General features: G+C 44.1%; 1 protein-coding gene across 5 annotated transcripts in view; it reads left to right on the top strand.

Annotated features, from left to right (window-relative positions):
* Positions 1–15,345, top strand: part of IQCA1 (IQ motif containing with AAA domain 1) — a 464,058-nt gene that overhangs the window by 402,222 nt on the left and 46,491 nt on the right. For all 5 annotated transcript variants that reach the window (XR_011557328.1, XM_070732268.1, XM_070732270.1 and 2 more), the window contains one exon: positions 9,420–9,506. Coding sequence is in view for 4 of the 5 variants with exons in the window: in XM_070732268.1 (XP_070588369.1) it covers positions 9,420–9,506 (87 nt within the window). In the remaining variant the exon portion in view is untranslated. The remainder of the gene's footprint in view (positions 1–9,419; positions 9,507–15,345) is intronic.

Here is a 15,345-nt window from a genome sequence, read left to right as displayed (position 1 = left end):
GGAGCTCCAAAGAATCCATCATGTTGCCATGGTGTTGGCCACTCCTTCTCCCTCTAAGATTTCCATCTATGGAATCCTTCCTAAGCTTCCTCTAAAATTTTTAAAATCAGATTTTAAAAATCACTTGTGTTCATTCTATTTACTTGTGCCTGCATTATATTGCATTCCAATTCCACTATATACTCTGCTGTTGAAGTCACATTTGGAATAGAGCTTCCAGTCTGGTCACCGAAATACAAAACAAATGCAGAAGTCCTAAAACGAATATAGAGAAGGGTAACAAAGATGGTAGGTCTAAATTCTATAAAGAACAGAAAGGAATTAGGTATGTTTAGCTTAACAAATGGAGAGAAGACTAAAGGAAGTTCATGAAGTGATGCCACATGGAAGAGGCCATCAATTTATTCTCCATAAGTTAGGTATGTTTAGCTTGATAAATGAAGAGAAGACTGAGGGTAGGAGAAAAAGCAATGGATGGACACTCCTCAGGGAAAGAGCTAATCTGGAAATAAGAATTTCCTGATAATGAGAACTATTAAGCAGTGGATCAGCTTTCCTCCCAAAATTGTGAATGTGAATTCTTGATTGCTGAAGGAAAGGTTGGACAACCATTTGTCCAAAATGGTATATAGAACTCTGCCTTGGCAAGGGGTTGGACTTGAAAACTCCAAGGTCCTCTTTCATTATGGATTAAGGGAAAGGTCACCCAGTGTTTTTAGACTTGTTGATCCCAAGATCTCTAATAGTTGAAAAGTACCGTATTTTTCGGTGCATAAGACACACCGGTTTATAAGACGCACCTAGATTTTAGAGGAGGAAAACAAGAAAAAAAGCATTCTGAACAAAATGGTGTAGTATTATATTGTTTAATAAAATACCAATGTAGCAGAATACTTTTTACAACCATGTATTCTTTTTAAAACCATGTACACCTTTTACAAACTTCAAACTTGACAGCTTCAAGACTTGTGGACTTCAACTCCCAGAATTCCTCCACCAGTCATGCTAATTCAGAAATGGGAGTTGAAGTCCACAAGCCCTAAACTTGCCAGTTTTGAAGACCCTTGCACTCCTAACTTCTAACTCGGGGGTCTTCCAACTTGCAGTTTTAAGACTTGTGGACTTCAACTCCCAGAATTCCTCCATCAGTCATGCCAGACTCGGCTCTCCTCCTGGTTCTCTCCCCTCCCCCATACCCACCCACCCCACGGTCCAGATTCACACCCCCTTCTTGCTCTAGCTGGACTTAGAGCTGGCATCGCTCTGCAGCTGCATGACAGCTCCAGGCTCTGAAGATATAGCAGTCGGGAGTGGGAAGCCAAGCCCAGCTGAGGAAAATCTGAGGAAGGCTACGCACCTGGTATTGGCTGGAGTGAGTAGGGCGGCTAGCTTTCCATCAGGTTTTTTTCTTTTAAAGAGAGAGAGAGAGAAGGGGCCAGGTGAATAACCAGCTTCTCTAGAGAAAGAAATGTGTATCCATCAATTGCAGTGTAATTCTGTCTTTCTTTGTGTCTTTACACTGCAATTGGGAGATACACATTTCTTTCTCTAGAGAAGCTTGTTATTCACCCGCCCCCTTTTCTCTCTCTCTCTCTTTAAAAGAAAAGAACCTGGTGGAAAGCTAGCCACCACCATCTGATCTCACACCCCAGCCAATCCCAGGTGCTTAACCTCCCTCAGATCTTCCTTATATTGCAAGTAGAGCAATGGAAAAATCTCTGCAAAAACTTAGGGCTTGGAAAACATTCTTCTTTGCAGAGAGTAACAGTGAAAGAACTGAAAGAAACTTACTCAGAGCAAGTTAGAGTAATGAAACAAACCCTGCAAAGACTTAGGGCTTGAAAACATTCTTCACAGTGAAACAATGTGTAGTAATAATGAAAAAGCTTGAATACATTAACAGCACCTGGTTAGGGCTGGAAAGAAATATCTGGAGCAAGTAAAGCAATGAAAAACCCCCTACAAAGACAGGTTTTCGAATACATTCTTGGCAGAGATTAACAGTGAAAGAGCTTGCAAGCGGTAAGAGCTGGGAACATGGTTAGCACTTGGTTAGGGCTAGAAAGAAACTTACTCAGAGCAAGTTAGAGTAATGAAACAAACCCTGCAAAGACTTTGGGCTTGGAAAACATTCTTCGCAGAGAGAAACAATGAAAGAGCCTGCAAGGTTAGATCGCTAGCAGCTAGTTAGGGCTGGGGAAAAAAGCTACATTCAGTGTATAAGACACACTCTTATTATCAGCCTATTTTAGGGAGGAAAACATGTGTCTTATACACCAAAAATACAGTAGTTAACAAACACTTTCCAAATGTGATTTAGAAAAGAAAGTTTGTGAATTTAGTATCCTTTGAAAGATGCTGGCTATGGTTGTGAGAAGATCAGATATTTCTGCTATCTCTCAGTGCCGAAAACCCACCATGGACTGCTGTTCTGTGAATTCACAAAACAACACCTCTTCAAAACACATTCTCCCATCTTCTTCTTTTCTGCAAAGGTTTTGAAGAGATGGTCTACTCACTGGATCTTTGTTTATTAAGGTAATCGATTGCTTTTCACAGAGCCGTGTGCCATTTTCTACCAAATGCAACTTTCTTATCTCCCCTTTCAATCTCATTAAAAATTATGACCATACCGATATTGCTGTCTGGGTCATTGAAGTTACTGAACCCACTTTTCAACCACATTTCTTACATGTGAGGGATTCCTATTAATTAATTTTTGTGGTCAAAATTGATCTATGCATGCAAAGAATATCTTTTTTCCATTTGTTGAGAAGATTTATTATAGATTGGAGGAGTCAACTTTTCATGGTGTTTGGAAACAGAGTAGAAGGTAAGATTGAAGATTAATAAAATTTCTCTTCTAAATTTTCTGATCTTATTCTTAATATCTTGATGGTCACAGCAAATGACAGCTTCTAGCAAATCTTGAAAAAAATGAAGCAATATCAGAACTCAAGTTCTCAGTGCTCTTGGTTGTTTGCTTGCAGGCATGTCTAGGCTATGATGTTGCTTAGTTGGGTAGTGAAATGTAATGAAATGTCTGCAAGCAAAGAACACCAAGATCTTTTTTAACCCTGAGTTACAAACATTTCTTTTTATTGGGAGGTCAGAACTGGTTATTAGTTTTTATTTATTTTATTTATTATTATTTTTATTACTTACTTAGATTTGTATGCCGCCCCTCTCCGAAGACTCGGGGCGGCTCACAACATGTAGAAACAAATCATAAGCAATCAGACAAATTTAAAATATTTAAAGATTTTTAAAAAACCATATACTAACAGACATACACACAGACATACCATGTATAAATTAAACATGCCCAGGGGGAGATGTTTCAGTTCCCCCATGCCTGACGGCAAAGGTGGGTTTTAAGGAGTTTACGGAAGGCAGGAAGAGTAGGGGCAGTTCTAATCTCCGGGGGGAGTTGGTTCCAGAGGGCCGGTGCCGCCACAGAGAAGGCTCTTCCCCTGGGGCCCGCCAACCGACATTGTTTAGTTGACGGGACCCGGAGAAGGCCAACTCTGTGGGACCTAATCGGTCGCTGGGATTCGTGCGGCAGGAGGCGGTCTCGGAGGTATTCTGGTCCAATGCCATGAAGGGCTTTAAAGGTCATAACAAACACTTTGAATTGTGACCGGAAATTGATCGGCAGCCAATGCAGACTGCGGAGTGATGGTGAAACATGGGCATACCTAGGTAGGCCCATGACTGCTCTCGCAGCTGCATTTTGCACGATCTGAAGTTTCCGAACACTTTTCAAAGGTAGCCCCATGTAGAGAGCATTACAGTAGTCGAACCTCGAGGTGATGAGGGCATGAGTGACTGTGAGCAATGAGTCCCGGTCCAGATAGGGCCGCAACTGGTGCACCAGGCGAACCTGGGCAAACGCCCCCCTCGCCACAGCTGAAAGATGTTGTTCTATTAGAGTTGAAAGGGACCTTACAGGTCATCAAGTTCAACCCCCTGCTTGAGCAAGAAATCCTACATTACTCCAGCCAAATGGCAGTCCAATCTCCTCTTGAAAATGTCCAATGTTGGGGAGTTCACAACCTCCCCTGGCAGGCCGTTCCACTGGTTGATCGCTCTCACCGTCAGGAAATTCTTCCTTATCTCCAGGTTGAATCTTTCCTTGGTCATCTTCCAACCATTGTTTCTTGTCCGACTCTCTGGTGTCCTGGAAAATAGTGTGCCCCCCTCCTCTCCGTGGCAATCCCTTAAGTACCTGTATACAGCTATCATGTCCCCCCTAGCCCTTCTTTTTACTAGACTATCCATGCCCAGTTCCAGCAACATTTCCTCGTATGGCCTGGTCTTTAGTCCCCTTATCATTTTAGTTGCTCTTTTCTGCACCCTTTCCAGAGTCTCTATATCTCTTTTGAAGTGTGGTGACCAGAACTGGATGCAATACTCCAGGTGTGGTTTGACCAGGGCCTTATAGAGTGGTATTATTACCTCTCTGGTCTTGGAGTGTATCCCCCTGTTCATGCACTTAGGATTGTGTTGGCTTTTTTAGCCGCTGCTGCACATTGCTGGCCCATGTTTAGCTGGTTATCCACCAAGACTCCAAGATCCCTTTCACAGTCACTTATGGTGAGTGTGGTTTCGCCTAATTTGTATGCATGTTTTGGGGTTTTTTTTGTCTAGGTGCAGGATTTTACTTTTCTCTACATTGAACTTCATTTTGTTCGTTTTGGCCCACTGTACAAGTCTGTCTAGATCTTTCTGTATCCTGTGCCTATCCTCTGGGGTGTTGGCCACTCCTGCCAGCTTGGTGACATCTGCGAATTTAATTAATTCCCCCTCTATTCCCTCGTCTAGGTCATTGATAAATATGTTAAAGAGTACTGGGCCTAGGACTGATCCCTGTGGTACCCCGCGGCCTACCTCTTTCTATGTGGACTTAGTTCCATTGAGGGCTACTCGCTGGGTCCGATTGGTCAGCCAGTTTTCAATCCATCTTGTTGTGTTACTGTCGATCCCACTCTTCTTTACTTTGGAGAGTAGAAGGTTGTGGTCCACTTGTCGAATGCTTTGCTAAAGTCTAAGTATATTATGTCCACTGCGTTTCTCTGGTCAATTGATTTGGTCACAGTGTCGAAGAATGAAATGAGGTTGGCTTGGCATGATTTGTTTCTGATGAATCCGTGTTGGCTGGTAGTTATTACGTTGTTTGATTCAAGGTGGGGGCAAATCTGTTTCTTGATTATTTTTTCTAATATTTTCCCGGGAATAGATGTTAGGCTGATAGGTCTGTAGTTTTCTGGGTCTGGTTTTTTGGCTTTTTTGTAAATAGGGACCACGTCGGCTCGTTTCCAATCATCTGGTAGGTCCCCTGTGGTCCAGGATTTTTGAAAGATGTGGTACAGAGGTTCAGTGATGACATCGGCAAGCTCCTTTAGGACTCTGGGGTGCAGTCCATCTGGTCCTGGTGATTTGTACTCATTCAGTTCCAATAGGTGGTCCCTTACTGTATTTCTATTAAAGTAGTGTTTCGTTCCAATTTTGATTTCTGCAGCTGTGATACAAGCTGGTTGTTTTGTTGTTTCTTTGTGCGTGAAAACTGATGCAAAAAAGGTGTTGAGCAGTTCTGCTTTCTCTTTATTGTCCGTTACTTCTGTGCCGTCTCCTCTTTCTAGTGGACCGACTGCTTCCTTGATTTTTTGGGGGGGTGTTTATGTGTTGGAAGAAGAGTTTTTTATTGTCTTGGACCTTTGTTGCTAGGCTTAGTTCATACTGGGTTTTTGCTGTCCTGATTTTTTTTTTGCAGATTCTGGCTGTATGTTGGTAATCTGCCTTGGTTATGTGCCCTTCTTTCCATTTTTTGTATCTGTCTTTTTTTCCCTTCAGTTTGTTTGTTAGGTCCTTATGTAGCTAAGCTGGTTTCTTTTTGGATTTTGGGTGTTCCTTTTTCATCGGGATAGCATTGTTTTGGGCTTTTGTGATTGTGGTTTTTAAGATTTCCCAAGCTTCCTGCGTGGTTTTGCCTTTTAGGACTGTTGTCCAAGGTATCACTCTCATGTTTTCTCTAAGTTTATTAAAGTCTGCTTTTTAAAAATCTGGGATTTTGGTGTTGTTGGGTCTGGTTGATTGTATTGATATTATATTGAATTTGAGAATGTTGTGGTCACTTTCACCCAGCAGTCCATCTGTTTCAACCCCAACAATCACTTCTTCTCTGTTTGTGAGAATTAGATCCAGTGTGGCTGCCCCTCTAGTTCCTTTCTCTACTTTTTGGACTATGAAGTTGTCTGCAAGGCATGTCAGAAATTTGTTTGATTTTTCGCTTGGTGCGGAATTATTTTTCCAATTTATGTCCAGGTAGTTAAAGTCTCCCATTATTTACTGTGTTGTTTTTCTTGCATATGTGTGTCAGTTGGTTGTTGAAAAGGCTGTCCATTGTTTCTGTTTGGTTTGGTGATCTATAGTATACACCAATTGTTATGTTGCATTTTTCTTCTTCTTTGATGTTGACCCATAAGCTTTCTAGAAGGTTTTCTTCTTTTGTAGTTTGTGTCTCAGTGACGTTGTAGTGGTCTTTTATGTACAGTGCCATTCCACCTCCTTTTTTGTGTGATATGTTTTTTTTTAATAGTTTGTATCCTTTAATCTGTATATTCCAGTTGTGTGTATCGTCCCACCAAGTTTCGGTGATTCCAACTATGTCGTATTTGCCTTCGTGGATTAGAATTCTAGCTCACCCTGTTTGTTCCCTAGGCTTTGTGCATTGGTATAGAGGCATTTGAGTTCTTTGTGCCTGTTTTTTTGGGGGGGGGGCATGGGTGACTTCTGGTTGGTGTTTGTGTGTATTTCCCTTCCCTTCCCTTTTTAGTTTGCTGTTGACTCTGCTTGCTGAGGGGCCCTGATTGGCGTTAGGTTCTGGAATATGAATGCCCACCCCACACGGTGTTAGTTTAAAGCCCTTCTGACGAGTTGGGCTAGACGGTTTCCAAGGACATTCTTCCCGGTCTTAGTAAAGTGTAACCCGTCCCTAGCTAGAAGCCCATCCTGGAGAAAGTGTAGTCCATGATCAAGAAGTCCAAAGTTTCTTTGGCGGCACCAACCTTTTAGCCAGTGGTTCAACTGCAGAATTTTTCGTTGTCTTGTTGGGTTCCGTCCTCTTGTAGGTAGTATGGATGAAAAAACTACCTGTGCACCCATGTCTTTGACTTTCTTGCCCAGTTGGTCGTAGTCCCTCATTGTTGTTTTTAGGTCTTTTGCTGTGTCGTTTGTTCCCACATGGAATATTATTAGGGGGTAGTAGTCTGTGGGTTTTATTATCTTGGTTATTTTTTCTGGTATGTCAGAAGTTTTGGCTCCAGGGAGGCAGCACACCTCCCTGGATTGATTGTCTGGTCTGCAAATGGCAGGTTCAGTTCCCCTGAGAATTGAGTCCCCAATTACGAGCACTCTCCTTTTTTTCCTTTGGTTGGTGGTGTTTGGGGTGTTCTTTTTTGTCATGGTGGTAATTGGTGATGTTTTGTTGGGGGTTCTAGTTGGTGCTTTTTCATCAGCTGCCTGTTTGTTTTCTTCTATTGGGAGTCCTTGGTAATGGTTGTGGTTGCTTGTAGTTAGTGGAATTGGTTATGGGTGAGTTGCTTTTGTCGTAGGTTTTGTGTTTGTTTTATACTTTTTTCTGTGGGTGACATGTGTCCAGCTGTTTTTGTCTTCTGGGGGAGTGTTTAGTGTGGAGGTGGCATGGCCATTTCTGTCTACTGGATGTTGTTGTTCTTTTTGTGTGCTTTGAGGTTTGTTGTTGCTGTTGTTAAGTTTAATGGTATTCAGTTCCTGTTCTAGGTTTTCTATCCCCCCCCCCCAGTAGATAGATCAGTTTACACTTGGGAAGTTTTGGAGGTCATTGGGTAGAAGAGTGTACATTGAGCATGAATTGCAGATCACAATGACTTCTGTTGCTTGTTCTTCCATATGTGCGGTTGGTCTGGTTCAAGTTGTGTATGTGTGTGTTTTGTTGTGTTTATATGTGTGTCAGTAAAAAGAGTGTTGGAGTGTTCAATGTCCGCTTAGTGTTGGAGATTTCAAAGTCTCTTGGTGTTGGAGTAATCAAATGGCCATAGGGAATTGCAGTTGTCAGAAGTCTCTTTGGTGTTGAAGTGTTCTACTATCCCCTAGGTATTGTAGTGTTGAGAAAGTCTCTTTGGTGTTGGGTGTTCAGATGTAGTTGCAGTAATGAAAGTGTCCACTTGGAGTTTGCAAGAGTCCAGTTGGAGGTCTTTTGGGTTCTACCTTCCTTTGTTTTCCCTTGGGGCCACATGGTCTGGTTCGCTTTAATGGCACAGTCCAAAGGGGGGGATCATGGGGGGGATCGGTTGGCATTGGGAGCTCCAGGGAGGTTATCTTGGGTTGGTTGGTAATCCTTCTATTCTCTGGCTCTCTGGGACAGAATCAGTAGGGCAGCAGGGGTCTGAGGAGGTCATTGAGGGCTCTGGGGGCTTGAGGGAGTCCTCCTGGCGTCTGGCGCTCCTGGCAGAGTCAGCTGGGCTTCGGGGCTTTGTGGGAGGTGGCTGGGGGCTCCGGAGGCTCAGGGGAGTCCTCCTGGCTTTTGGCGCGGACTCGGAGGCTCGGGGAGTCTTCCTGATGTCTGGCGCTCCCGGCAGAGTCAGCTGGGCGTTGGAGGCTTCGGGGGAGGTTGCTGATGGCTCCGGAGGCTCGAGGGAGTCCTCCTTGCTTCTGGTGCTCCCGGCAGAGTCAGTTGGGCATTGGGGCTTCGTGGGAGGTTGCTGAGGGCCCCGGAGGCTCGGGGGAGTCCTCCTGGCTTCTGGCGCTCGTCGGGGATTTGTGGGGGAGCTCGCTGAAGGTTCCGGAGGCTCGGGGAGTCCTCCTGGTGTCTGGTGCTCCGGGCAGAGTCAGGTGGGCATCGGGGGCTTTGGGGGAGGTCGCTAATGGCTCTGGAGGCTCGGGCGAGTTCTCCTTGCTTCTGGCGCTCCCGGCAGAGTCAGCTGGGCGTTGGGGCTTCGGGAGAGGTCGCTGAGGGCTCCGGAGGCTCGGGGGAGTCGTCCTAGCTTCTGGCGCTCCCGGTAGAGTCAGCTGGACGTCGGGGCTGTGTGTGGGGGGGTCGCTCAGGGCTCCGGAGGCTTGGAGGGAATCCCCTGGCGTCTGGTGCTCCCGGGCAGTCAGCTGGGCTTCGGGGCTCTTGGTAGGTAGCTGAGGGCTCAGGAGGTTCGGGGGAATCCTCGTGGCCTCGGCGTTCCCGGGGGGATCAGCTCGGCGTTGGGATTCGTGGTTGGGGTTTTTTGGAGGGCTCCGAAGGGCTGGGGGAGGGGAATCGCCTTGCTTGGTCTGTTTAGAACTGAAATTGGCAGCTCCCTCTTGGCTGACAGACCAACAGAAGATTAGGTTGGAAAACCACTTCTTTATTTTTTTTAAAAAAAAACACCACACCTTTTTTAATCTCCTAGGTTGCCAGAGAGTTACAGCCTTCAGTTGTATGGATTGGAGATACAGAAAAAACATTCTACAGAAAGGTACCTAAAACTGAAAAAGAGGTAAATCCTTTTTTATATATGGTAGAAACAAGCAGGCAGCATAGCACATTAATGGGTAATTTTTCATTCATTTGCTTATTTATTTGTTTATGGTTTTAGAACACACAACATCAATTAGTCGTAAATTTATTGCATGGTAATTATATAATAATAAATGCAAATCAGATTATTTTATAGATAGTAATATATATCCTTGTTGAAGAAATGTAAATAATTTTTGATTAACACAGAATTTTTCACTAGGCACAATAGAAACAAGACCAGATCAGTTTTAAAAGTAAATAAGAATTCAAAGTAAATTTAAATTGTCACATGTTTGAAGAGAACTAATTATAATTACTGAAAAGGCTGGAATTATTAATGCTGTAACACTGTGCTATGATTAGATTTTAAAATTAATCATTGAATCACAATGAATTTAAACATGGAATTTGAGCTAGATGATTCATATGTTTGTAAGTATATGTGAGTTCCCTATTATACAACTGTTTTTTATTATTTCTTAATTTTCTTAATTTATTTTTAATTCATATTTGTAATAAACTGCCAATCACTAGTCAAAAAGCAATCTTGAGCTAAAGTGTTATGATTTGCTCTAACTTTAAGAAATTATTTTAAAAACAGTTCCAAGGTATACCTAAAAGAATCATACTTTGAAAAAATGGAAGAAATATTTACATTGGCTATGATGTTATTGCTGCCCTCTGCTGGCTAAAATGTTTGCCACACTGATGAACAGTTGCTTGTTAAGTTTTTTCACAATCTGTGTAGCAGTATATATTGATGCTTTGATATATTTTGTAAACCTTATATCCAAAACTGCAAAAGAAACTCAAGCTTATTGTCAGGCTGAAGTCAGAATGCTTGGAGGCTTTGGTCTGCCACATTATGCTATGTTTCTTGCTGTGGGAAGAGGGGAGGGGCGGTTGCATGAGGAGTTAGAGGTAGTCAAAATAAATTCCTTTTAGAGTTTCAAGGTCATATTTTGTCAGCACTGGGCTGGAAGAAGATGGGCATATACAGATCTGGTGGCAGAAGATTAGTAGTCCATGTGACAAACTTGTGAGTGTGGGTCAGGAGAATGAACTGTAACCTGGAAGTAGAAATCCTGGAAAAATCAGATCCAGGTTTCCCCAAAGACATGTCAAGATGGCTCTAAGTATAAATTGGAACTTTGAGGAAGTATTTGCCCTGGACTCTGATTAAAACTTAGATGTTAGTTGGAGTGCTGATACTTATAGCAGATGCTACACTTAAATGAACTACAATCCATCACTACAGATTCATAGAATTCATAAATATCTGAATATATTTACTTTTGTTTAAAGTTCTTTTACAATTTTATATACAAAGGTTATAAAAGCTGACATATATATATTTATGTGTGTGTATATATATGTATATATATGTATGTATATATATATGACGGTCTTGGTATATTCGGGTTTCTTCCCGTGTAGGATTTAGAAATTTCTGGTGACGTTTCGACGAGGTCCCACCATAGTTCCCTCTAAGCTGAGCAGTGAGCAATCGCTCATTTAAAAATCATCATCAACTCAGAGTTTTCCAAACCTGCCCAGAAGCCGAGAGGGAAAGAGTGAGAGGGAAGGAGAGAGAGAGGAAGAGAGAGAAACAGATAGAAAAAAGAGAGGAAGGAAAAGAGAAAGAAAAAGAATGGGAGTAAGGAAGAGAGAAAGAAAATCAAAATCTAGTTTGAAACTAGCTCAACTATTTAAGTGGCGTTTTGATATTGATAGAGTTGCCCTATTATGAGCTCACTGTTATAGACACAGCATTTATTTATTTATTTATTTATTTATTATTTCTGTGCCGCCCAGTCCCGAAGGGACTGCTGCTCAGACACTATACTTTTCCACCCACCCCCCAAAAAAATTAGAGGGAACACTGGGTCCCACTCGTCATCTTCAGGCTGGTGCTTCTGTCCTTGTTCTAGGGCGAACATAGCGAGACCTGAGCTGCCTTCCTTCTATAAATACTGGTGGCTGGGTATGGTTTGATGGCTCAGCAATTGCCTGCTGTGTAGAAACTTCCTGGTGAGTCAGTGGGGTAACACCTGGGGTGGTTGATTTAACTGAGGTATGCTGATTAGTTAATGATTGTGAATTAGGGGTGATATCCTGAATTGTTGGAGCTTGCAGGCTACTTGGTTGTTTTGCAATGTGTGTTCTGAGTCTGGTTTCAGTTTCTATGGCTGGGATACGTTTGTTAATGACGGCTGGTTTCCAGATATCTGGTAGGCGGGAGGTATCATCCCGCTTGTTCCACGATTATTTCATGTCCTGTAGTTTTGAAGTGTTGGAAAAGGGAGGAGGTTTTTTCTTTTTTTCTTAATGCATTCTTATGTTCTGCAACACATGCATTTATTCTCCTGTTAGTTTGTCCGATATATGTGGCTGGGTAGATTTTACATGGTAGAGTGAAACCTCATCTTACGAACCCCTCGTCATACGAACTTTTTGAGATACAAACCCTGGGTTTCAGATTTCTTTGCCCTGTCTTAAAAACCCTTTCCATCTTACGAACCTGAGCCCGGGTCTGTGGGCTCTCTTACTGCGCCTGCGCTCTCTGACAAGGGATTTCCCTGCCTTATGACTGTCACTGCCGGGATTTCCCATTTGATTACAACTCCTGGTGGGATTGGGGGGGGGAGAGCTGCGCCTGAACCTGGAGCCCGCTTAGGAACCGCACTGCTTGGAGGAGATGCTGCAGCTGCCACTGCCGCTGCAGCTACCGTGAAGTGGCTGTGAGAGCACTTTTTCCGGACTGTTGCCGGCCGAAGCGCCTGGGGTTTTTCCTTTGCTTTCCAATGGCTGGGTGAGATCCCCCCTCCTCCTCCGAGGACAGACATGCGCTCCCCTTTGTCTCCACGGCCAAAGAAGCAGCGGCCAGTTGAAGTAGCAGCTGCTTCTCCTCCCTCCCTTTGATCCTCGGCAGCCCTGTCCATGAGAAACCGCTCTGAGTCCTACTCCCCCCTCTTGCCCATCAGAAAGAGAAAGAGAAAGAGGAGAAAGAGAGGAAGAGAAAGAGAGGGGGGAGTGTGTGTGTGTGAGAGAGAGAGAACGAGAGGCTAACTTCCTCTCTTTTGCAATGACACCAGAAGCTGCCTGTTGCCTGTGCTGGGCTCGCCCCCTGGATGTGCCCGGCAGCTTTGCCTGAGGACGAGAGAGCAGCTGAGGGACTGGCGAACACGGGTTTCTTTCTTTATTTCTCCACCCTTCAACCTTCTCCTCAGAGGCTTCTTCCCATATGTGCCTCATGTTTCCCTGGAGGGGTTTGTGTGTGAATGGGGGGGGGCTTCTCTATCTTTATCGGAGCTATTGCCTCTCATCCGACTGAGCGTGTTTTCATGTGTTGGGTTGACAATGGGCTGGCCCTCACGAAACCCAGGTGGGGGCTTTCTATCTATCCATCCACCCACCCACCCACCCACCCATCCATTTATTTATCTATCCATCCATTAATCTATCTATCCATCCATCTATCCATCCATTCATCTATCCATTATCTATCTATCTATCTATCTATCTATCTATCTATCTATCTATCTATCTATCTATCTCTATATATCCATCCATTTATCCATTCATCCATCCATCCATCCATCCATCCATCCATCCATCTAGAGGCTTGCCTAAGAAGAAAACTGAAACAGTTGCCAGTCCTGGATACATAACGAAAATTGGGGGGGCGGGACTTTCACCTGGGATAGGGACGAAGCAGCTAGGCAACTTCTGTTATCATTGCAAAGGAGAGGCAGTCTCTCTCTCTCTCTCTCTCTCTCTCTCACGCAAACACACAAACACACCTCTCTCTTTTCCTTCCTCTCTTTCTCCTTATCTTTGTCTTTCTGATGGGCAAGAGGGGTGAGGAGGACCGTGTAGAAGCCGCTTAGACTCGCCCGGCTGCAGAGGATCAAACTCTTTCTATTCCGTTCTAAGGCAAGCCTCTGGATGGGTGGGTGGGTGGGAGGGTGGGAGGGTGGGTGGATAGATAGGTAGGTGATGGATAGATGGAAAGATAGATGGATGGATGGATAGATAGATAGATAGATTGATTGATAGAAAGATACATTGATAGATAATGGATGGATGGATGGATGGATGGATGGATGGATGGATGGATGGATGGATAGATAGATAATGGATAGATAGATAGATAGATAGATAGATAGATAGATAGATAGATAATGGATAGATGGATGGATGGACAGATAGATAGATAGATAATGGATGGATAGATAGATAGATAGATAGATAGATAGATAGATAGATAGATATAGATAATGGATAGATGGATGGGTGGATGGATAAATGGGTGGGTGGAGGGTAGGTAGGTAGGTAGGTAGGTAGGTAGGTAGGTAGGTAGATAGATAGATAGATAGATAGATAGATAGATAGATAGATAGAAAGCCCCCACCCAGGTTTCGTGAGGGCCAGCCCATTGCTGGCCCAGCACACCACGAAAGCACGCTCAGTTGGAGGGGGGGAGCAGCTCCTGGAAAGACAGGGAAGCCCCTCCCCCCATTCACACACAAACCCCTCCAGGGAAACATGAGGCACATATGGGAGGAAGCTTCTGAGGAGAAGGTTGAAGGGTGGAGAAATAAAGAAAGAAACCCATGTTCGCCAGTCCCTCAGGTGCTCTCTCGTCCTCAGGCAAAGCCGCCGGGCACGTCCAAGGGGTGAGCCCAGCACAGCCAACAGGCAGCTTCTGGTGTCATTGCAAAGGAGAGGCAGTTAGCCTCTCTCTGTCACACACACACATACACACACACACCCCTCTCTCTTTCCCTTCCTCTCTTTCTCTTTCTGATGGGCAGGAGGGGCGAAGAGGACTCAGAGCGGTTTCTCCTGGATGGAGCTGCTCAGGATTAGAGGGAAGAGAAGCAGCAGCTGGATTAGGACTCTGGATCGTTACTTCAATTGGGCACCACTTCTTTGTCCGGGAAGAAATAGGGGAGCATGTGGCTGTCCCCACAGGTTCCAGAGGAGGAGAAGGAAGGGGGCATCTTGTCAAGGGAGCCTTGTCTGAAGCTGAAGCACCGGGATTCTCCTTTGCCGTCACCGAAAACTTCTCTCCCCTCCTCCACGCATAATGCTTGCACGCATTATTCGCTTTTCCGTTGATTCCTATGGGATACATTGTTTCATCTTACGAACTTTTCACCTCACGAACCTCGTCCTGGAACCAATTAAGTTCGTAGGATGAGATATTACTTATTTGATAAACTCCCTGGTTTTCTAGCTGGATATTGTCTTTGGGGTTTCTTAGCATGTTGGCTATTTTTTTATCTGTACCAAAGGCTGTCTTGATGTTGTGTTTGCGGAGAATTTTGCTGATTTTGTCTGTGGTGCCTTTGATGTAAGGGAGGAGGGCGATGCCATTGTCCTGTTCTGTGTCTTCGTTCTTGGGGGGTGTCTCTTTTTGGATTAAGTTGGTGATTGCCTCTCTTTGGAATCCATTGGAAATTAATACATTTGTGAGACTGTGTAATTCAGTTTCCAGGTGGTCTTTGTCGGCTAGGCGTCTGGTTCTGGAAATGAGGGTCTTGGCTAGCGGTTGGTGTGTGTCTTCTAGTAGACCGTGTGTCCTAGGGAGCCATTGGGTTTTTTGTAGATTAGGACATCCAGGAAGGGAAGTTGGTTGTTGGTTTCTATTTCCATGGTGAATTGTATTTTGGGGTGTAGGCTGTTGAGATGTGTGAAGAAGCTGTCCAGTTTCTCTTTCCCATGTGGCCAAATTATGAAGGTATCATCTACATATCTAAGCCAGAGTTTGGGTTTGTGTTCAAATTTATCCAAGGCGTTGGTTTCAAAGT

The sequence above is a fragment of the Erythrolamprus reginae genome, chromosome 1 (assembly GCF_031021105.1).
Source record: "Erythrolamprus reginae isolate rEryReg1 chromosome 1, rEryReg1.hap1, whole genome shotgun sequence".
NCBI lineage: Eukaryota > Metazoa > Chordata > Lepidosauria > Squamata > Dipsadidae > Erythrolamprus > Erythrolamprus reginae.
This window is presented reverse-complemented; position numbering and strand designations above follow the sequence as displayed.